General features: G+C 46.7%; 1 protein-coding gene across 5 annotated transcripts; it reads left to right on the top strand.

The window, feature by feature from the left end:
• The first annotated feature begins 1,798 nt into the window (after nucleotides 1-1,798).
• LOC109434332 (CD48 antigen) lies at nucleotides 1,799-21,693 on the top strand. 5 transcript variants are annotated; one of them, XM_074318540.1, is made up of 6 exons: nucleotides 1,963-2,117; nucleotides 10,296-10,658; nucleotides 16,064-16,363; nucleotides 17,943-18,056; nucleotides 18,370-18,515; nucleotides 20,512-21,693. In XM_074318540.1, the coding sequence occupies exons 1-6, from the start codon at nucleotides 2,054-2,056 to the stop codon at nucleotides 20,641-20,643; spliced, it is 1,119 nt and encodes a 372-aa protein (XP_074174641.1). In that variant the 5' UTR covers nucleotides 1,963-2,053; the 3' UTR covers nucleotides 20,644-21,693. The 5 variants fall into 5 exon arrangements, with proteins under 5 accessions (XP_074174644.1, XP_074174643.1, XP_074174642.1 ...); XM_074318543.1 differs by lacking the exon at nucleotides 20,512-21,693 and having other exon boundaries at nucleotides 1,799-2,117; nucleotides 17,943-18,042; nucleotides 18,370-18,501; XM_074318542.1 differs by lacking the exon at nucleotides 20,512-21,693 and having other exon boundaries at nucleotides 1,800-2,117; nucleotides 17,943-18,060; nucleotides 18,370-18,506.
• Nucleotides 21,694-23,084: the final 1,391 nt, after the last annotated feature.

Here is a 23,084-nt window from a genome sequence, read left to right as displayed (position 1 = left end):
TAAAAGATTTTGAGCTGGCAATCCCACCATAGGTATATTTACTAATTTGTGATTGTACATATTAAAGTGTACTCCAATAATTAAAATATATAGAAATATGAGATATTTGTATCCACGAAATGAACAATACTTGAGTAAATTCACGATGGCTTCATACAACCCTAGCCAATAATAATCCCTTAAGACAATGTGCGTTTGTAGTAAAAGTTATTATTAACAGTAGTGGAGGCAAGGGCGTGTTTCATGTGGTCTTGAATTTTTCTGGTGACTTTGAGTTTTTGAATTCAAATATTCAAGCTAGGAACGTTTGAAGAGCTACCAGCAGATGTGGGAGCAGGGGCAGCTCCCCAGTATGTGGTGTGTTCCGTCTATGGACATCCCCCTGTGCACTGTGGTGGGAATGTAAATCAGTGCGGCCACTATGGAAAACAGGATGGAGGAACCTCAAAAAATTTAAAAAAGAAATACTGTATGACCCAGCAAGGAAGTGAAATCTCCATCTCAAAAAGACATCTTTTTTTTTTTTTTTTTTTTAAGATTTTATTGGGGAAGGGGAACAGGACTTTATTGGGGAACAATGGTCAAATTGTTGTCCTTTCAATCTTAGTTGTGGGAGGTTCTGTTCAGCTTCAAGTTGCTGTTCTTTCAGTCTTAGTTGTGGAGGGCACAGCTCAGCTCCAGGTCCAGTTGCCGTTGCTAGTTGCAGGGGGCACAGCCCACCATCCCCTTCGCAAGTCGAATTGGCAACCATGTGGTTGAGAAGACAGGCTCCAACCAACTGAGCCATCCGGGAGCTCAGCTGCAGCTCAGCTCAAGGTGCTGTGTTCAATTTTAGTTGCAGGGGGCGCTGCCCACCATCCCTTGGGGCAGTCGAGGAATTGAACTGGCAACCTTGTGGTTGAGAGCCCACTGATCCATGTGGGAATCGAACCGGCAGCCTTCGGAGTTAGGAGCACGGAGCTCTAACCGCCTGAGCCACCGGGCCGGCCCTCAAAAAGACATCTTCACAATAGCAGGATGTGGAAGCAACTTAAATGTCCATTGACAAGTGACTGGATAAAGAAAATGCACAGATATATAGAGAGGGTGCCAAATATATATATATATACACACACATTTTAAGAAAGGAAAAACCTGTATTAAAATTGCAGTACTCAATATATGGTCACTTTTGACTTCTGCAATGACAAGAGGTGCTCAAAGTGGTTACCAGCAGGTCTAGACACTTCTGATTATGGGGAACTACTGCTTGAGCATAGATAACATCTATTAAAATGTGTATACGCTTTTTTGGCACCCTCTGTATATCTTATTCAGATACATATATATCGGCGATAACAGAGTATCTTGTCTTTTGTGACAACGTGTATGGATCTTGAGAATCTTACGCTAAGTGAAATAAATCAGACAGAGAAACACAAATATATGTTCTCACATATGTGGAATCTACAAAAGCTGAAGTCAGACATAGAGAGTAGAAAGGCGGTCGCTGGGCTGGGGTGCAGGAAATGGGGAGATGCTGGTCAGAGGCACAAAGTTCCACGGAGAAGATGAGTAAGTTCTGGGGAACTACGTATCGCACAGCGACTGTGATTAACATACCCACTGTATTATATACTTGAAAGTTATTAAGACAGTAGATCTTAAATGTTATCACACACTCGAAAAACCATGGTAATTACTGGAGAGAATGGAGGGTTAACCATCTTTACTGTGGTGGTCACGTTGCAATACAGCCATGGGTCAAATCACGTGGTACACCTTAAACTTGCATATGTTGTATGTCAGTAAAGCTGGGTGGGGGGCAGAAACCATGTTAATTGTAGTTAGCTCTGCAGGTGTGACAGCAAGTGATTTTTAGCTTTCAGTTATCACACCTCACGATTTTCTATGTCCTCCAAATTTTATATAACGCACGTGGAGTCTTATTGGCAACAAGCCCGTAGTTTTCAAAGGTGCAGCTACCACGCAGAGAGACTGCGCTGGTGGGAGTGGGGGGGGCGGGGCGGAGGAGGAGCCACGCCCAAGCTTGGGCCTGGGCCTGGGGAAAATCATGGGCTCCTGCCGCCACCGCTGTCCTGGCCGCACCCTGGTGCTCCAAGCTTGCCTCCTTCTTGGTGAGTAATAGGAAAGGTGGGGCTGCCCCGGGAGGTGGGGAGGTGGCGGGAGGCTGAGGAGTCCGGCGGGGGAGGTGGCGGCTACGCATCCCTGTCCCGGGGCCTCCAGCATCTTTGGAAAAGGAGGGGGAGGGAGAAGGGTTGGGGCCTTAGTGCGAAGCCTGCGACTCCTCAGGACCAGGAATCGCCACCAAACCCCTGCGGCCGGGTCCGCGCGACCGCCAACTGCCCCGCCCCGGTGGGCATAAATGTCCCATCCCAGCCGCCACTCGTTCGCAGCTGGCTGTTTGGCATGAGTCTCCGCAATCGCTGGCCCTTCTCGGTTCCCAGCAGCCCCCCCACCCCGCCGGCCCCCTCCGCCCACTCCCAGGCCGCGGGGTGCATGTGTGGTGAGTGAGAGGCCAGGACAGCCCCCATGGCCTGCCAGTGGGGCAGCTGCGCTGGGGCACGGGCTGCAGCGGTGGAGGCCAGGGGCCGGGGGAAATGGGACCCTCGCTCCCCGTCCCCGGCCGCTCGTGGGTGGCCTTTAAGGACAAGCTGTTTGCAAGCTCTGCGTGCGGCGGCTCAGAAAATGCCGCCCACTGTTTACAGCTCTGACTTGGTGACCCCTCTCCCTGCCCTGTCCTGAAAGCTTCCTGTGGTGGAAAGGGGTTGAGCGCTGCACTCTGTACCGCTGGCTCACATATTCTGATTCTGCCACGTGTAAGAGTTTGGCCGATTATATAACCTGGTCTATATCCTGGAAAGCGGCTTTACCTTCTGCGCTTTACTCTCTCCTCTATAAAACAGACAGAATAATACCGAACTCGAGGTGTTTGGGAGATTAAATAGGGCAAATTCTAACCAGTGTTCCACGTGGGAGCACATATCACTCTTGGACGTACTGTTATACATTTCTTGGTGAAAAACTTACAAATAGATACTGTAAAAAAAAAAAAATGATGGTGTTTCCTTGTTTCATAATTGACTGTTTTACCCTAATCTGGCAGTTAAAAAACAGAAAAGGTTTCCTCTCGGAACTGAGGTGGTTGTGGTAACAGAAATTACAGACTTCCCTAAGTCCCCACTCCCCTCCACTTCCTACACGATGGTAAACATTGTAGAACCTTTGAAAAAGTCACTTTCCCTTATAAATCAAAAAGCGCTCCTGCCGTTGTTGACAAACGAAGAAAAGACATGGACAGATGGAGCATAAAGAAACATCGATAAGATAAATGAGTGGTAAATATACTCATCCTACAAGTTAAAAAAACAAATGCAAATTAACAAAACTGGATATCATTTTACCTATCAAATTAATAGGTTTTGTTTTTTATATGAATGCTTGGCATGGCAATGGGACAGTGTGACAGGCACTCTCGTGTATTATTGACAGCCTTTTATTTATTTTTTAATTTTTTTTATTTTCCAATTACAGCTGACTTGTAATATTATATTAATTTCAGGTGTACAACACAGTGATTAGACATTTATATAACTTATGAATAAATCCTGATAAACCCAGTACCCATCTGACACCACACAGTAATTACAACACTACTGACTATATTCCCCATGCTATACTTTACGTCCCATGACTATTTTTGTAACTACCAGTTTGTACTTCTTAATCCTTTCCCCCTTCACCCATCCTTCACAACCTCCCCATCCAGCAACCATCAAAATGTTCTTTATATCTATGGATTTGTTTGTTTTGTTTGTTTGGTTTGGTTTTTAGATTCCACATATAAGTAAAATCATACAGTATTTGTCTTTCTCAGTCTGACTTATTTCACTCAGCAGAATACCCTCTAGCTCCATCCACATTGTTGCAAATGGTAAGATTTCATTCTTTTTTATGGCCGAGTAATATTTCATTATATATACGTACCACCTCTTCTTTATCTATTCTTCCATCGATGGACACCTGGGCTGCCTCCACATTTTGTAAATGATGCTGCAGTGAACATATGGATGCACACATCCTCTCGAAATGGTGTTTTGGGTTTCTTCAGATAAATACCCAGAAGTGGGATTCCTGGGTCCTTCTTTGTCTCTTGTTGTAGTGTTCATTTTAAAGTCTATTTATTTTAAAGTCTTCTGAATTGCTGATTTGATCCTCTGCTTCATCTAATCTACTGTTGATTCCCTCTAATGTAGTCTTCATTTCAGTTACTGTGTTCTTCATTTCTGACTTGTTTTATGTTTTCTATCTCCATTTTTGTGTTTCTTATCTCTTTGTTGAATTTCTCACTGAGATCACTGAGCATCCTTATAATCAGTGTTTTGAACTCTGAATCTAGTAGATTGCTTGTCTCCATTTTGTTTAGTTCTTTTTCTGGAGTTTTGTTCCCTTCTTTCATTTGGAACACATTTCTTTGTCTCCCCATTTTGGCTGCCTCCCTGTGTTTGTTTCTATGTGTTAGGTAAGGCTGCTATGTCTCCCAGTCTTAGTAGAGTGGTCTTGTGTAGTAGGTGTGCTGTGGGGCTCAGTGGTGCGGTCTCCCTGGTCACCTGAGCCGGGTGCTCCAGGAGTGGCCCTTGTGTGGTTTGTGTGTGTCCTCCTGTTGTACTTGAGACCTGACTGCTGTTAGCACATCAATGGGAGGGACTGACCCTTGGGCTGATTGGTTGTGAGGACTGGCTGTGACAACACTAGAGGAGCCGTTGTGCAGGGCTGACCCCACAGAGCAGGACTCGCTTTAGCAGGACTCTGATTCCTGCCCAGTCTGCCCTGTGGGTGTGTCTTCTGTGGTGGTGGTTGTGCAGTGCTCTGATGTGGTCTGAAGATGGCCACCTGGTGTGTTGATTCTGGGGCCTCTTGCGGGGGGACGGAGGCAGGGGGAGACTCTGGTGCAGGCCAACGGCAGCTGCTGCCTGTGCCCTGCCAGTGGCCACCTGGTGTGAGCTACAAAGCAGCCTGTAGACCGTTGCCACTTGTGCTGGGCTTGGAGGAACCTGGAAGAAGCGAAGCTTCAAACTGAGGCCAACTGCCGCTAGTGCTGGGCTTGAGGCTACTCAGCAAGAGGTACGGGACACACGGGCTAGATGCTGTTTGTTTGGTGTTTGTGAACCTTTGAGAGATTTTAGGAAAGTCTGCAGCACGAGCCAAGACAGGCTGTTTGTATGTAAAAGCCACTGGAAGTGGCTTGGGTGGGCCTGCAGGTTGGCTGGGGCAGGGTCTCAGGGAATCACCACAGTGGGACCAAGGTGTTAGCAAGGTTGTTGGAGACTCAGATATGGTGCCCCGCCTGCGTCTGCATGCCGGGAGGGAGGAGGGCTCAACAAAGGAAAAATGCTTGTGCCAGAACTTCTGTCTGGGAGAAAGCTGCCCCTCCAGCACTTGTCCTGAAGCCAGACAACTGAGTTCCTCCCTGTATGTCCCTGGCAGCTTTTAAGCCACAGCCCAAGCACTGGAGCTCAGAACAAGCGAGTCATCAGTGGGTAAGTCTGTGCACAGACCCTTTAAGAGGAGCACCTAGGATTGCAGCTGCCCTCCAGCTCAGCCACAATCTCCACTAGTTTTCATAGCCAGAGTTATGCAGTCTTCTCTCCCCAGCACTTGAACCCTGGGCTGGGGAGCCTGGTGAGGGGCTGAGACCCCTCACTCCTCTGGGGGGACCTCTGCAGCCAAAATATCCCTCGCAATATATAATGGTCACATGCGGGTGTGGGACCAGCCCATTCCATGTCTCTGCCCCTACTACCAGTCTTGAGGTGGCTTCTTCTGCATGTCCGTAGTTGTAGGAATTCAGTTCAGTGAGACTTCAGGAAATTCTCAATAATGGTTGTTCTGTGGTTTAGTTGTAATTTTTATGTGGTTGTGAGAGAAGGTGAGCACAGCATTTACCTACTCTGCCATCTTGACCAGAAATTCCATTGACAGGCTTTTAATGCATAGAAAGCTTCTTGGTGGTTCACTGAATGCATCAGAAATATTTAAACATTTAAAATGTTTGTACCTTTTCCTTGGTAATTCCACTTCTGGGATTTAATCCCAAGGAAAAAACCTTCATGTAGAAAAAGCTTATGCACAAATTCATTTTGGTCTAGTTATAATAATGAAAAAAATTGGAACCCAATAAGAGGGTAAATTACATATAGGCAAGTTACAACATTCAGGTGGTAACAATGGCTGCGAAATTGGTAAGCGATAGGTAAGCGATATTGGCTTGATGTCCTAGAAGATGAAAAGGACTTGGTTAGAAGAAAGGACAGGAATAAACACGTGTTAAGCAAGGTCTATACTAGGAATATTATATACATTATCTCATATCAGCATCACAAGCTACATGTTACCTGTGGGGTTGGGAAGGAAAATGAGGCCAGAAGGGCCAATACAATGGAAGACCTCATGCTAAGCACCAGGCACTGTGACATAATTTGGAAATCTGGCTTTATATATCAGCCCCATTAAAAAGCTGACATTGCCTGGATTTTGTCTTTGAGGAAACCAAGGCTCAGAGAGGCCACTTAACTTCCCTGAGATGTCAGAACTAAGTATCACACAGGATTCTAACAGCTTCATGACCATGTTCTATCTCAGATGCTGAGCTGCAGACTCCAGCTGCATTGTTCACTGTCCTAACACTTCCCCACCCACAGTCCCACACAGAATCTGACCTAATTAAGGAGATAAAGGAGCTTTTGTTATTTAAAATAAATTACTCTTCTCTCACAACTTCTGTTCCTCTCTTCCTACCTCAGCCTATGGGAAATTATTCCATTTGCATTTCTCTCTAAGGAGAGAACTGCTCCCTTAGTCCCTTCCCCCATCTGAATTCTCTTTCCTTTTTCTACTCAACAAATGCTACCATTTCCTGGTTGGGTCAGTGAGCAGTTTAGGGAGTCCCTCTGGGTTTGTTTCTGGAGATGCAATTACACCCAGGCTGGCCCCTCTGTGCTCTCAGAGCACCTCCACTGTCCTGCCATTGTAGCATCTGCCACCATAGTCAGAGAACTGCGTAGGTGGCAGGGTGAGGGTTACACAGGAAGTCATCTCTGCCTCGCCTGTTCATGAGTTATTGGTTGCCCAGCATCCACTGAGGTCAGGAAGTCCCTTAGAGAAGGAGATGCATCTGTTCTTGTAGATGTAGAGCAGCCATACCTGCGTGGAGTCTTACGTGACCCGGGAGAGAAGGGAGGGTGCTGAGTCCCAGTGGCTGTAGCCACAATGTCCATTCTATCCCTTAAACAGAGACAGCACAAGACTCGTTTCCTGTGAACACATCTTGGGTCAGAGCAGATTCAGCCAGTGCTGGGATCGTGATTAACTCATTTTTATTAAGAACCTAAGTTGACTGAACTAGTGAGCTCTTGTCCTTTATTTAAAAAGAATGATTTTTCAAACATTTAAATGATATGACATATCATTATATTTTAGTTCCTTAAAAGTTTGCAAGGGAAAATTATATGGATGTGTATTTGCATGTGTCCTCAAGGCGGGTCACAAGTGTGTTGCATCTCCCCGATGGTTAGTGACTCTGAGCATCTTTTCATGTGTCTCTTGGCCATCTCTATGTCCTCTTGGGAGAAACGTCTATTCAGATTCTCTGCCCATTTTTTTAATCAGATTGTTGGTCCTTTTGGTGTTAAGTTATATGAGTTCCTTATATTTTTTGGATATTAACCCCTTATTGGATGTATGATTGGTGAATATCTTCTCCCATTCAGTAGGCTGTCTTTTGGTTTTGTTGATGGTTTCCTTCACTGTGCAAAAAATTTTTAGTTTGATGTAGTCTCATTTACTTATTTTTTATTTTGTTTCCCTTGCCTGAGGAGACACATCCAAAAAATATTACTAAGAGCAATGTTTATCACCAATTTATTTTTCAACAAGAATGTCAAGATCATTCCATAGGAGAAAATAATAGCCTTTTCAACAAAGGTACAGAGACAACAGGATAGCTACATGAAAAAGAATGAAGTTGGATCCCTACCTAATGTCATATACAGTTGACCCTTGAACAACACAGGAGTTAGGGGCACTGACCCTCCCCCCCATGCAGTCAAAAATCTGCATATAATTTTTGACTCCCCCAAAACTTTACTAATAGCCTATTGACCACAGGCTTACCAATAACATAAACAGTCAACTAACACATATTTTGTCTGTTACATGTATTATTTACTGTATTCTTACAAAAGTAAGCTACAGAAAAAAATGTATTAAAAAATCATAAGAAAGAGAAAATACATTTACAGTATTTAGTGAAAAAAATGCATGTACAAGTGGATCCATGCAGTTCAAACCCATGTTGTTTAAGGGTCAACTGTGTGAAAATAAACTCAAAATGGATCAACAACCTAAATATAAGAGCTGAGACTATAAAACTATTAGAAGAAAACATGGCGTAAATCTTATGACCTCAGGTTGGACAAAGGATTCTGAGAGTTGACACCAAAAGCATAAACAACAAAAAAAATAGATAAATTAGACTTCATCAAAATTAAAAACCTTTGTGCATCAAAATATGTTATCAAGAATGTGGAAAGACATCCTACAGGATAGGAGAAAATATTTGCAAATCATGTCTGCTAAGGGTCTAATATGCAGAATATATAAAGATCTCTTACAACTCAACAAAAGACAAATAACACAATTTTTTTTTTAAATGGGCAAAGGACTTGAATAGACCTTTCTCCAAAGAAGATGCACAAAGGGCTGACAAGTGCATGAAATGACATTTAACATCATTGGACATTAAGGAAATGCAAATCAAAACCACAATGAGATATCACTTCACATCCACTAGGATGGATTTGATGAAAGAAAATGGAAAATAACAGGTATTGGTAAAAATGTGGATAAACAGGAATGAAAAATGGTGCAGCCACTGTGGAAAACAAGCAATTCCTCACACAGTTAAGCTTTGAATCACCATATGACTCAGATATTTCACTCCTGGGTATATATCCAAGAGAAAATAAACAATATGTCCATGAAGAAACTTGTACACAAATGTTTACAGCAGAATTACGCATAATAGCTAAAAGGTGTAGACAACCCAAATGTTCACCAACGAATGAATGGGTAAACAAATTGTGTGCAGTCGTTCCTCGGTGTTCACAGGGAGTTGGTTCCAGAATCCCCACAAACACCAAAATCCGTGGATGCTCAAGTCTCTACTATAAAATGGTGTGATACTTAAATAGAACCTACACACACCCTCCCATGTACTTGCAGTCGTCTCTAGGTTACTTATTACACCCAATACCATGTAAATGCTATTAAATCATAGTTATACTGTATTGTTTAGTGAATAATGACAAGAAAATAGTCACATGTGAAATACCACAGGGCGGCCCTGTGAGACTAGGACTAACCAGTGACAAATGGATTTGTTAGTTTTAGGGGGTTACTCATGATCCAGTCAAGAGCGATTTCAGAAGCCACACTGCAGTGGGGTCAGGAAGGAAATAAAGGCAGCAGAGAAAGCTGAAATGACTTCTAGTTTACACAGACAGATGGGAAAATGGGCTGATTTCTTATCACCTTTAATATTCTCAGTTTCTTATTCCTGAAATTGGACAAAAGGTCATGTTTGGTGCCAACTGCAAGAACAGGGAAGAGCATGAATCTCAGATGGTGACAGACATGTGCTTGAATCAAAACTACCACGTTGTAGGAAATGCTTAAACAAGTCACATCTGCAGCTGGGTTTCCATGTCTGTAAAAATGGAGATAAGCCAAAAAAAAAAAAAAGGAGACCGTTCTCTCTTTATGACTATGACCCCAGAGCAATGTGAAAGCCGATACCGTGTTTCCCCGAAAATAAGACCTGGCCGGACCATCAGCTCTAATACGTCTTTTAGAGCAAAAATTAATATAAGACTGGGCCTTATATTGTATAAGACCCGGTATTATATTATATTATATTATATTATATTATATTATATTATTATATTATACTTGCTATTATATTATACTTGCTATTATATTATACTTGCTATTATACTTGCTATTATATTATACTTGCTATTATATTACATTATATTATATTATATTATATTATATTATATTATATTATATTATATTATATTGACCCAGCCTTATATTATAATAAAATAAGAGCAGGTCTTATATTAATTTTTGCTCCAAAAGATGTATTAGAGCTGATGGTCCTGCCAAGTCTTATTTTTGGGGAAACATGGTAGTAGATGCACCGTAATGTTTGCTTCTGTCTTCCCCGCTCTTAGCTATTGCATTGCCGGGCTTCCAGAATGGCAAGGATGCTGTCTCGTCCTGTACATTGAAAAGGACTGAGGGGGAATCTGTCCAACTGCCACTGAACTTGTCCTTGCATCATGATATCCGAGAGATTGAGTGGACTTGGCATCCTGAAGATAACAAAAAGCAGTTCCTGGTGTCCTGGAAGCCTAATAGCAATCATCCCGACTGGTATGACTTGGAAAAACAATACAAATCCAGATTCCAGCTAACAGAGAAGGCCTTCTTGAGCATCAAGAATCTCACTACGGAAATGGGTGGATTCTACGTAGCGAATATCAAATTCCGCTCAGGAAGGTCCCAGGAGGAACAGTTTAGACTCTGTATATATGGTAAGGTGTGGGACCACCCCCAACCGGGCATGCCAACAACCACGTAAGTTAGCCAGAAATCAGGTTAAAAAAAAAGAAAAGCACCTCTTTTTAGTAGTTTTTGCCTCTCTTCTGATGCTCTAAAAATAAAATTAAATTTTAAAGATTACATCTTAGGAAAAATTAGCCTACATTTCTTAAAAGGCATAAAATGCACATGAAATAGGTGGGCAGGGGAGCCACCCAAAAGGATAAAAAGCTTTCTTCAATCACAAAATACTACAAAACTGATTATTAGAAATACACAATTAGATCAGAAATGTCCTTAATTGATTGGTTCAAAAACTGATTTAAAATTTCTTAAGCAACCCCAAAAAGCTGGCAAAACCAAAACAATGAAACTGAACATTTAAAAAGATGAAGGAAAGACATTAAGAAGGAGATCAAGGGGGCGGCCAGTTGGCTCAGTTGGTTAGAGCCTGGTGCCGGTAACACCAAGGTTGCCGTTTGGATCCCTGCTGGGCCACTGTGAGCTGCACCCTCAAAAAAAAAAAAGAAGAAGAAGAAGAAGGTGATCGAATGTCAGAACTACTCAATAGGTAAAATGCTTTTAGACCACTTAACTTGGAGTCCTGCTAGGGAAGTCTCAGGACAAAGTTCTGTCTTAGATGCAAGCCCAGCGCTGAGCAGACAGAGCCCTGGGCACCAACCTGCCAGCACTGCCCCCCTCCCCCCTCAGTGTCCTCTCCGCCTCCACCCTCATCACCTCTGCTTGGGTGGTCAGGGCAGCCTGTCACCTCCCTGGCTGCTAACTGGCTTCCCTGTCTCAGGTCTTTTCCCCCTTCCAAGTCTCCCTCCATGCAGCTGATCTTTTTCAAATGCAGCGCTGCTCTTCCTGTTATGCCCCTGCTTGAATACAACGTTCCCTCTCCCAGTGCCCCATAGGATAAATGGCCCAGGAAGAGAGTTCCAAGCCACACCGGACCTGGTCCCTAGCTGCCTCTCCAGCCTCATGGTCCAGCACTTGTCCTCATGTGCCAGGCAACAGAATTGCTACGCCTTGTCCTCATGTGCCAGGCAACAGAATTGCTACGCGTCACCTCACCTGGCCCTTTCTGTCCTTGACATACAGCTGGTAGCTCTCCAGGGAATGTCCACCTCCCACGCCTCCCCTGGTGGGAGCAGGAGAGGGGGCAGGAGCTCCAACATGGGAGATGGGAGAGCTTTTAAGAAGAGACAGCTGGACTGTCCAAGAGGGGTTTCCAGCAGGTGACGGGTGGGGGGTGGCGATGAGGGGGTGGAGGACCAGCTGCTTGCTGACCCCGGCCGACCCGGCTGAGCCTGGCTCCTGGTCGTGTCTTTCTCCCCCTCGGCTGATGAGGTCCTTGCACAGCATTATCTTAACGCACTCTCATCTTAGCTCTTCTGGCAGTAAGAGATGGAACCCTGCTCACGCTCAGTCAGTACCGAGGGTTTGCATTGTAGAGACCGCGACCTCGGCCGAGGACGAGGGGTGAAGCGTTCCTTTCGCCCCTTCTGTTCTCACGGGAACTGGCACCCCCCTCTCTGTTGGGGGCCATGTGGTCCCTGCTCTTTGCCCTCAGTGTCTCTCTTTCCTGTCAGCGTTATTCTCCTGGGCTTCTCCACACAGTAGGGGGCATGGCCTTCTGCAGCTGTGGGACCCACCCAACCAGAGAGCAAAGGGACTTCCCTGGACCACTCCACATGGAAAATTCCAGAAAAGGACGTTATTGGCTTGGGTCACAAGCCCCTAGGAGGGTCACTGGCCAGGACAACAGCACACAGTGATTGGCAAGGACGTGTGCTTCCCCTGTAACCAGTGGCTGTCAATCATCAAAAACAAGGTTGGAGCAGAAGGTGCCAGAAAGCGTAGAAGTGCCACTAGCCGGTTTCCCTTCCCTGACCATCCGTCAGCACCCGAATTAAGTCCTGCAGCACTGGCTCCTCCCCATTGCCTGCAGAACTAAGTACTCTCCTGTGGAACTAGTACTCACCTGTGCAACTGAGTACTCACCTATAGAACTGAGTACTCACTACAGAACTGAGTACTTGCCTGTACAACTGAGTACTCGCCTGTACAACTGAGTACTCGCCTATAGGACTGAGTACTCGCCTGTACAATTGAGTACTTGCCTATAGAACTGAGTACTCACCTGTAGAACTGAGTACTCACCTAGAGAACTGAGTACTTGCCTGTAGAACTGAGTACTCACCTACAGAACTAAGTACTTATCTGTAGAACTAAGTACTCACCTGGGTGTTTGAGGCCCTCCACCAACGGCTGCTCTTTCCAGCCGTGCTCCTTGCACAGCGCACTGTCCCCAGGCACAGCCTGTCTCTCCCTCCATTACCTCGTGGCTTTAAGAACTGCCCTTGTCTTAAATAAAGACTTTTCTGATTCCTATCAAATGAGTGTTTCCATTCTGAAGCCTCAAAATTCTTTTTCGGAATCCTTGAAGTGTCTGTGCCTCTCTGCCTCTCACTAGATTATCTGTGTGTGGCCTGCTCCCCACAGGAGAACAGGGTCATGCCTGCTGTCCTTGGCATCGCTCAGTGTTTTCTACAGCTCCCAGGAGCCCTCAGGAAGCCCTTCTTTAACCGGGTAGATTTAAGCAATATTTAAAGGCCACCTGCAGAAATGTGCCGAATTTTTCTAGGACTTTTGATTCTGCAAGCCTTATTAATATTCCTTCACTTATTGAAAAGAGCATTATAACAAAAATTCATATAAACTAATTGCTGAGTGAATATTCAAAGTACCTAAGAGCATAAGATTTCTAAACACCAGTCTATACTCATAACACTAAGTAATAGACATTCCATTTGATTTTATAGTATTTAAATTCTTATGTGCTCATTAAATCAAGTCTTTTAAAGAAGCTACTCAAAAATATGTTCCATGAGGCTTGGGAAGGGCCACAAATTTTTGTATTTTTAATAACTGCCCCAGATTAGGGGTTGGCGAACTTTAGCCATCATTAAATCCAACCCAATGTCTGTTTTTATAAATAAAGTTTTATTGGAACACAGCTACACACATTCATTTACATGTTGTATTTGGCTGATTTCTCCCTGTAATGGCAAACTTGTGCAGTTGTGGCAGAGACGACATGGCCGGTGAAACCTAAACTGTTTTCTACCTGACTCATTAGAGAAAAGTTTGCCTGCCCTTACCCAGATGACCCTGCTGACAGCTGGTCCATGTAACTTTATAGGATTATTTCATTAACTGAGTTAATGCAAAGCTCTGGGAGCTGTACCTTGAAATGTATACCTGCTCGATAAATGCTATTTTTTTCTTTTTATCTGCTAATGGAGTCAATTATGTTAATAAATTTCATAATGATACCACCCTTGCATTACTGTAGCATTGCTACCAAACCCAACTTGGTCATGAAGTATTCCGTGATCACATTTGCGGAGATTTAACTTAGGAATTTTCAGTCCTCTGTTTCTAACTGACATTAACTCGTGGATTTGCACGTGTGTTTTGTCTTGTTCAGGTTGTGATAGTCTCCTTGTCTGATGTATGCAAGTTCAGCTATCCTTTCAGAACAGCCTGGAAAACATTCTGCCTTTTCTAGGCTCTGAAACAGTGTCTACAACTCAGGAACTTTATTTTCCTTGGCCTGTTGGTGGCCCTCACCCCTGCAGCCATAAGGACCCACCTTGGCCACCTTTCTAATCTCTTCTAAGACTGCGGGTGTGTTCAGGTTTGCTGCCTCTTCTTATGGAGTTTTGATAATTTATACTTTCTTCGAAAGCGTTATTTCATTTACGTTTTCAGATTTATGGATATGTAGTTGTACACACTGTTTCCTTACAAGTTTTCATATCTTTTCTTATCTGTAATTATGCCCTGATTCTCATTCCTAATGACATTTACTTTTAATTTTCTAATTAGATGTCAATACTTTTTATTTCTCTGTCTTTTTAAGTCAAACTTTTGATTTTGCCTACTGAATCTCCTTGTTTGTTATCTATGCGCATGAGTTAGGAATATGTCTGTAATTAGGATAAAACTTGATTTTCAAAGGCTTGAGCAAATAGGGGTTCATTTTTCTCATGGAGCAAGAAGTCAAGAGCTAACATTTGGGGCATCCCATCGGCTCAGCACTGTCACCGGAGGCAGAGGCTCGCCCTTCCCGCGCTGCCGTCCTTGGCACACAGGCTGCCGTCTTCATGTGTGTTGCCTCCAAGATGATCCAATATGGCTGCTCTCCAGATGTCCGTCCACAGTAAGGACAGCCACAGAGAGACAAGGGGAAGTCTTTCTCATTTTGAGGTTTTACCTCTTCAGGAGTGGAGTCCTTTCCTCCCACCCAGCAGATTTCCCCTTACTTCATTAGTCAGAACGAACGCAACTATAAGAAAGACTGAAAATGAGAATTTAGCTCTCTAGATGCCACATTAGATGAAGGCAAGGACAGAGATGGAAGTGGGACCGAGTGTGAGAGGGCTACCTGTCAGGTGGCTGTTAATGTCAGTTTCACCTGTATTACACCCTCCCCTCTAATCTACTTAGGTCTATCCACTAGAGTAAAATGATCCTCCAATAATAGTGGATTTGACCATTTACCCTTGAATTTCCAGGAGTGTTTCACTTTTTATTTTGTTTTGTTTGGCTTTATAATGAAAAATATCTCTATTTGACCTGCTTAAAGTTTTTTTATCTTAAATCTTTTTTGGTCTGTGGGGACGGTTGCCACAATCATTTTGTTGACATTTTCCTTGTCTGTTTTCCATCTCTTTTTAATCTTTCTGTTTCATTAGGCAATGTAAATAGCATACTGATGGGTTTACGTCATACACATCTTGACTTTTGAATAGGCAAATAATCATGCTTCAAATGCATGATTTCAAGTTTTTACGTGTATGAACCGACTCCCAACATCTTATTTACTGTTTTTTGTTTTTTTTAATTTACCAATTTTCCTTCCTTTTGTTTGATTAATAGAGTTTTCTTCTCTAGTACTTTGGAAGTTATACAACCTTGTACTTTTATCCTACCAGGTACTAAACTTAAGCTCTTCCTTCAACACTTAACGATAATCAGTATTTTTTTTTTCTCTGAACAAAATAAGAACTTCAACATGTTTCTCCACTATGGTCTCAAGCCCGCCCCTGTTGTGTTTGTTACATGACAGTCTACATGATTACCATATGCAAATGTATAATTATCATAGACATCATAATTACTTAATCATCTGCACTTACCTGAGCAAGGGCAGCCTCAGGCATCCTGGGCTGGAAGTCGGAACCCCCTGGGCCCTGGGGAGTAGGTCCCTTTCCCAGGCTTCTATGTAGAAACCTCACGCAGGGGCATCAAGCACGTAAGAGTGGGTGACATCCTGCTGTGGGACTCACTCCTGGAGCTCAGTTCTCTTTTGTCCCTTTTATCCCAGAGCCCATCCCCCACCCCCACATTCAGGTTCATTCATTATTCAGCACATCAGGCTGGTGCAACCTCAGCCTGGAGTGTGAGACCCCAGGGACCACAGAGAACCTGACAGTGACCTGGCTCAGCAAAGGCCTCCCCAGGGAGCTAGAGCAGAGTGGGGCCCTGGGGTCAGCCCCCAGCTCCAGGAAACTAAGCCTGAGCCTGCCCTGGAGCCAGTCGAATGGCCTCCTCACCTGTGTGGTCAGCAGCCCCGAGGATGAGAAGAATGTCACCTTATCCCTGAAGAGCGTCTGTCCACAGAGGGGTGAGTATGATGCATTCGGCAGGGTGGGGAAATGGGCTAGCGGAGAAAGGGGGTGGGGGGGCGGGAGGACTCAGGAAGTGGGGAGACTGAGGAGCACTTCCAGACAGTTCCTGGGGTACAACCGGAGGTCCTCACCCTCGTTAGAGTCTTCAAAACTGCAAGTCCAGAAATTGGGCCAACACCTGGTGATGACAGCATCACCCATGACAAAAACATGGGAGTGGCATGTGCGTCCCCCTTCCCAGCATCCAGGGGGCTGAATTAGGCAGCAGGAGGCAAGCAGGGAAGGCGGACCTGCAGAGCCATCAGCCCGGGAATGCCGTGGCCCCCAGATACAGCTGTCCCTGGATGGGCTCCATGGGCATGGCACGTGGGGCTGACGGATCCCTGCGTTTTGCTGCATGCCAGACACACCCTTTCTGAGGATGGTTACCACCTCTGAGTCTGAACCCTCCTGAGAGCGTGTCAGCACTGTGGCCACTACAGCCGGTCACCACACTTGCCCCATCAGTCTGTACAGAGGGCCTCTTCCAAGGCCGGTTGGGGTGGGAGTCCCCCAAAGGGGCCTCAGGCCCTGGTTTCATGTGGTAGCAGATCCCCTAGAGAGCAGGGGCCACTGATGTAAACAGGAAGTGTGATGAGCCGTTAGGCCGGTCTCCCACGACCTTAAGCTCTGCCTGCTCGCTGGGCTCTCATCCGAACAGTCTCTTCCTTGTCATCTCCTTACGTGGCCACTTAGCATTCAACTGCCACACAGGACTGAGTACCTACTGTGTGCTGGGGGGGCGGGGGAGGGACAAATATGATGCGTCCCTGCCTCAGGACCTTACACTGCGGTGGGCACCGCCTGTCCTGGCTGGGTGACCCTGGGCACCTTACTTAGCTTTTGGAACCTTTCTGAAACATGGACAGTAATTTCATCTACCTCACAGGGCTGCTGTGAGAAGCAAAATAAGTCATCTATGTAAGCTGTTAAAACCGTGTCTGGCACGAGCCGTATCAATAATTATTGGAAAACAGCCCAAGGAGCAGGAGCAGTCAATTTCTAAATATGCAGCTGCCCGTTAAGTGCTGAAGCTGCGGCAAAAGTATGTGGTTCAAGGACAAAGGAGAAAGAAAGAGATTTACTGCTGCAGGAGTTGGGAAGGTGGCACAGAAAGGAACACTTGAGTTGGGCCTTGAGGAGTGCGTAGGAGTTTCCTCGTGACGTGAGAAAGACGTGCCAGAGAGCAGAACTCATCTGAGGTCTGGGGGTTTCAGATGCTTCCATCCCCTCTCCCTCTTGGAATGTATTTCTCTTCCGGGAGTCTGAGAGGAGGAAAGAGCCGCAGACTGAGGGGATGAGCTACCACGTGTCCAGCCAGCAGGGGCCTCTGAGACACCTGTGCAGACATGGCACAGAAAGCCTGGCAGAAGGAACATGAAAGTGGCGGCGGCCAGTGTGCCGAGAGCAGGAAGGAGGAAGCCTGCCAGGGCCACAGCTAGGACGGACATGTGGGGTACAGCCTGGGTGGTCCCCCTCCCTCGACCTGCCCAGCAGGCCAGACTGAAGTGAGGTGACATCAGCCTTTGATCCCAGGTTCTCTTCAGAGCAAGTGGCTTTGGAGCGGCATCCTTCCCATGGTTCTGGTGGCAGCGAGTCTGATGGCTGGAATATGGTTCTGGATGAGGAAAAAGAGGTTGACGGGCAGAGGCAGGTGCTGGGGGAGGGTCCAGGGAGGGGCGAGGAAGGGGGAGGGTCCAGGGAGAAGGCAGGGCTGGCGGGACAGTGGGCAGCTAGAGGCTTCCTGGCCTGTCCTGTGGGTCATCCTGGTCAGAGCCCAGGAACAGCAGTGCTGAGGGTGGGAGCCATTGTGTGCCCAGAAAGGAGGGTGCTAGACGGCAGGGATGGCGCAGGAGTCTGGGACCTGAGCTTACGGCCCGGGACCAATGGCCACCCTCAGCTGGGGCTGAAGAGGGGGTCACCGCCATCCCACACTCTCTCACTGAGCACTTGCTGTGTACAGGTGTGTCCAGCCTCCTGCCAGCTGTGCCGGGCTCAGCAGCTGCCCCCCAAGCCCTTGCCACAGAGGACTCTGCTGCCCTGCAGGCGCGTGCGGCCAATAGCCCTGCTGTTCTCTATGCGGAGATCATCCCCCTGCACCAGCCTAAGGTGGGTCTAAGGCGATGAGAGTCAGAGGTCGAGCGTGCCAGGAGGCAAGGGCACTCTGCTCCCCTCGGTCTCTGGGCCCAGTCCTTGCTTTGGACAATGTGGTCGCTGGGCCCGGTGCCCACGGCATGCTGGCAGCCAAGAGACAAGGGGAGGGCTCCTCACCTGTATGTCCACACTCATCAGCTCCTGGGGGCAGGAGGCAAAAGTGCAAATGACCAGGTTTCCGGTGGATCCTGCCATTTGTGTACCACCCAAGGAAGTAAAAGTAGGGAGACAGTAGCGGGGCCTGCAGACGGGACCCAAGGACCCAAAGAACATCACGGAACCCCCATCTTCTTCCCTGCTTGTAGTCTCTCTTCCTCCCACCATGCCATTAATGCCACCTCTTTGGGTAAAGGCAGTGTTGCCCCCACTGGTGAGATGCCCCTGGGAGAGCATCTCATGTGGCTGGCTGCTGGTCCCTAGCTGGAAGTTGGTGCATGGTCCCACCGGGGGGAGGACCTGGACACAGGACAGCTGGAGGAGAGGACACTTAAGGCACTTCTCAGATGCAATGGTTCTCAAGCCCAGCTCACATCAGAGCCCCCAGAGGGCTTGGTGAAACCAAGGTCTGCGGGCCACTCTTGGAGTTTCTGATTGAGTGAATCTGGGGCAGCCCTGAGAATTTGCATTTCTAACAAGTTCCTAAATGATGCTGAGACTTTTAATTCCGCCCTCTGAGAACTTCTGGGTTATGAATAAGCAGAGGGAAAGCAAGGAGGGCCACTGTCTGCTCTGCCAGGATTAGCCATTGGCTGTGTCCTCTCCTCGCCCATCCTCTGATTTCTCGAAAGAGGGGGCAACTCTTAGGTCACTGAGCCACAGAACATCAGGACCTTAGAAATGCCCTGGCCCGGTCACAGCAGGATATCGTGGGGGAAAGTGGGACCTGAAAGGAACGCTGGGACTTAACAGAGAAACATGGCAAGCTCAAGGCACAACAAGGTGTCCTCACTCCCAGTCCAGCGTCCTGGACATTGTCCCCAACTGCTGCAATGCCTGCCACCTTGTCACTTCCCATCTCAGCTCCTCTGAGTATGTCCCCATCTGACCTGGACCTCAGGGCACTCAAGAAATGTTCCTTGTGACCCAAACCCCAGGCCCCTCACCAGAGAAGCACAGGAGGGGAGCTATGGGTGGCTTTGGGGCACATAAACAAATCGGGTGACATTTGCCTGCCTTGGGGAGAATGGAGTCCCTCCCAGGACACAAGGAGATGGCATAGAAGAAAGGTGGTGCTGGCATGAAGGAGCAGACGCCAGAGAAGTGGGTGTGGGACCAGCCCTGATCCCAGCTAACTGATCCACTCTAGAAAATAAGTGTACTCCCTGCACCTCCGTGTCTCCTTTTATAAAATGAGGGTTCCAGTAATAATACATCATGTTTATCTGGTGCTGTGCGGTTCTTTAAAGCATTTCTGCAACAAGAGCATCCAGGAGATGCACAAATCTGCCCAGCAAATACTTATTGAGCATCTACCGTGTTCCCTGAAGTGTTCTGATCTGGGCTGCAGAAGTCAGCAAAACAACAAAAATCCTTGGCCTTGTAGAATATATGTTCTAGGTTAGGGGAGGGGAAAATGACAAGTAAATAAGCAAAATACGAAGTATTGGATTATGATCAGTGCTAAGGAGAAAATAAAGTGGGAAAGAGAGAGCAGATGCGATTGTAACTAAAGGCTCTGGGGGAGGGGGAGGAGCTCACCAAGAAGCGAGACCCTGTCGGAGGTGCCGGTGAGCAGAGCAGGGTCTGAGTGGGTGGGAGGGAGGGAGGGAGGGAGAGGGCGTTCCAGGCAGAGCTCAGAGCAGGTGCCAAGACTGCAGCGTTCAGAGCGGGGCCAGAGCTGACGCTGAGCTTGAGGGAGCTCTCGAGTTCAGAGCCAGAGCTCTGCGACTGAGGACAAGTACCTAACGCTCATAAACTCACCAAGCCCACCTCCAAACTGCTTGAATTGTAGGACACGGAGGAGGGCGGCGGCCGCTCACACAGCCCCACGTGTACCCCGGCAGCGCACACCACCTACGAGCGCATCCGGGCATGCCCAGACCCCCGTGGGGGGCCGCCAGACCACAGAGACACCGGGCAGTGAGGGGCCTTGGCAAGAGCCGGCTCCCCCACCCTGCGCCCCGGTCCCCAGAGACTCCTCCTTAAGATGAAGCTGGGACTGGATCCCAAGTCTTTCTGACCATCCTACTGAGACAGCAGAGCAGCAGGGACTGCTCCCCTGGGCTCCCCACAAAGATTTTTCGCCTGACATTGTGGGCAGTGAACCCGCTACTTAACACCCACATATGAGAAGCGAACCCCTCAACCTTCAGCCAGACTTCTGACCTGTGACCCACTGAACCCCTCTGGGGAGCGTTGGCCAGGCAGCACCTGCCTATGGATGCTTTCCTGGCTGAGGCAGGGTCCTGGGCGCTTTGGGTGGACCTTCAGGGTCTCACCGCCCACCCATTAACCTGCGTACACAGAGGCATGGCTCTCAACTGTGGAAAAAGCAGGAGGCTGCAGGATTCGGGGTCAACTGTACTGTCAGGGGAAGTGGGGCGAGGGATGCACTTCTTATGTCCATCACTGACCAGACTTAATTCTAAGCACCAGAAATGTGCTGTCTCAGAGTTTCTCGAAACTCAAGTAAGTCACAGACTTTTTATTTCTATTGCAAATATATGTAAATAGTATGAAAGTCAAAAGACACATCTTTTTGAAATTGTTTCATTATGTTTGTTGCCATTCTAGCTTCTAGCTAGTTAATTAAAATACCACATACATAATATATGTTAAGCCACTTTATTAAATTTCTGTGCTGTTTGTCCCAGGTTTGAATTTCTGGATAAATAACCATATGATTAACAAATAATGATAATTTTTGCTTTTTCATTTCCAACTTTTAATGCCTCGTTTCTTTCTCTTGTCAATTGCATTGGCTAATTCCTCCAAAATAATGTTAAGGAAAAGTGATGATAAAGCATATCCTTGTTTTGTTGCTTACTTTACTATAAATGCTTCTAGTGTTTTCCCATTAAGCATGATGTTGTTTTATGGTTGAGACATATACGTTTTCTCATGGTTAAATAAAAGTATGTATTTATTCCTGTTTTATCAAGATTTTTTACCAAGAATGAAACGTTAAATTTTATTGTTTCCCTTTTATCATCTGTGAAGATATCCTATGGTTTTCCATTTTTCATCTATTAATAATACATTAATTAATTTCCCATCTATGCAAGTAGAGTAACCAAAGGCCTTCCCTCACAGAGCTGTTGGGAGGGTCGGAGTTAATCCACTCAGACTCCTAGCAGGCTGGCATCTGACCTGCTGAGGGCATGTTTGTGTCACCCCCGCCCCCGCCCCACCTGGCCCCGCCCCCGCCTGGCCCCGCCCCGCCTGGCCCCGCCCCCGCTGATGGCCTCCTGTCTCCTCCTTGTGGACCACACATGGCAGTCCCGCTCAGGACCACCCTCTCTGTCGTCTGTCCTCCTATGAAGATGCCTCAACACAAAGCAAACACAGCCCAGAAAATGCTTTCCTCACAGGTGGCCATCCACAGAATCCAGAACATTCATCTCCAGATTACCACCAAAGTGAGAGGACGAAACGTAAACACTAACAGGGCACTCGCAGGCCCCTGAGAAACACCCATTCTAAGAGCAACGGGCCCAGACAGCCAAGAGCTGGGGGATAGGGGTGGGGGAAGTTCCCAGCACATGGCTGGGGCAGGGAATGGGTTCCCACGTGGCATTGCTCACAGCACAGGAATCCCACTCAGTGGACAGTGCCTCTGTGTGGCTTTTGCAGACAGCGTTAGCGAGCTGCTAGTGCCCGAGGTCGTGCTGCCTTCCTGCCTGCCAGGCAGCAGGACCAAAGAATGCCGGCCTTTATGTACGTCTAGTTCTCTAGGTCATGTGCTAAGAGTTCAGTTCGCGAAAGCCAAGAGAGAAGAAATCCCACGCATGTGATGGCTGAGCGAACAGCAGAGGAAATAGAAAGATGAAAATGCAGGAAAAAACAACCAACGTGAGGCCTGCACACATGTTTGGTTCTCCAAAATAAAAGAAATGAACAAAAGTTTGCAAAAGACTGATGAAACCAGAGACGAAAGACGAACTAATATATCAGAGTGTAAGGGGAAGGAGGGGCTGAGAAAATGATGGAGGAGAAAGTAATCCTTTTGCAGCATTTTAGAATGAAAAGAATGGAGTTAACACTAAGGAAACCAAGCCAGCAGTGTGGAGGGCGGGATGAGAAGATAATATCGAAAACAAAAGGAAGCCATTGGACAAAGAGCAGAATGAACTGACAACGGGGCCCAAGCAGATGGTTCCTGCATCAAAGAAGAGACGGAAGGAATGGAGAGGACAGATACTAACAACACTATCCATTTTGTCCCTCAGAGCCATCTCTCTTTTGGCCAACAGAACATGCCTAGTTCACCTGTCAAGAGAGGAGAGCTGAGGTTGGGGGTAGTCCCCTGACCTTGTGGGGGGGCATGTGACCCTATTCTGGCCAATGATGTGGAAGAAAAGTTTA

Source organism: Rhinolophus sinicus, linkage group LG14, assembly GCF_036562045.2.
Source record: "Rhinolophus sinicus isolate RSC01 linkage group LG14, ASM3656204v1, whole genome shotgun sequence".
NCBI classification, from domain to species: domain Eukaryota; kingdom Metazoa; phylum Chordata; class Mammalia; order Chiroptera; family Rhinolophidae; genus Rhinolophus; species Rhinolophus sinicus.
Note: the sequence above shows the minus strand (reverse complement) of the source record. Positions and strands in the feature narration are given on the sequence as shown.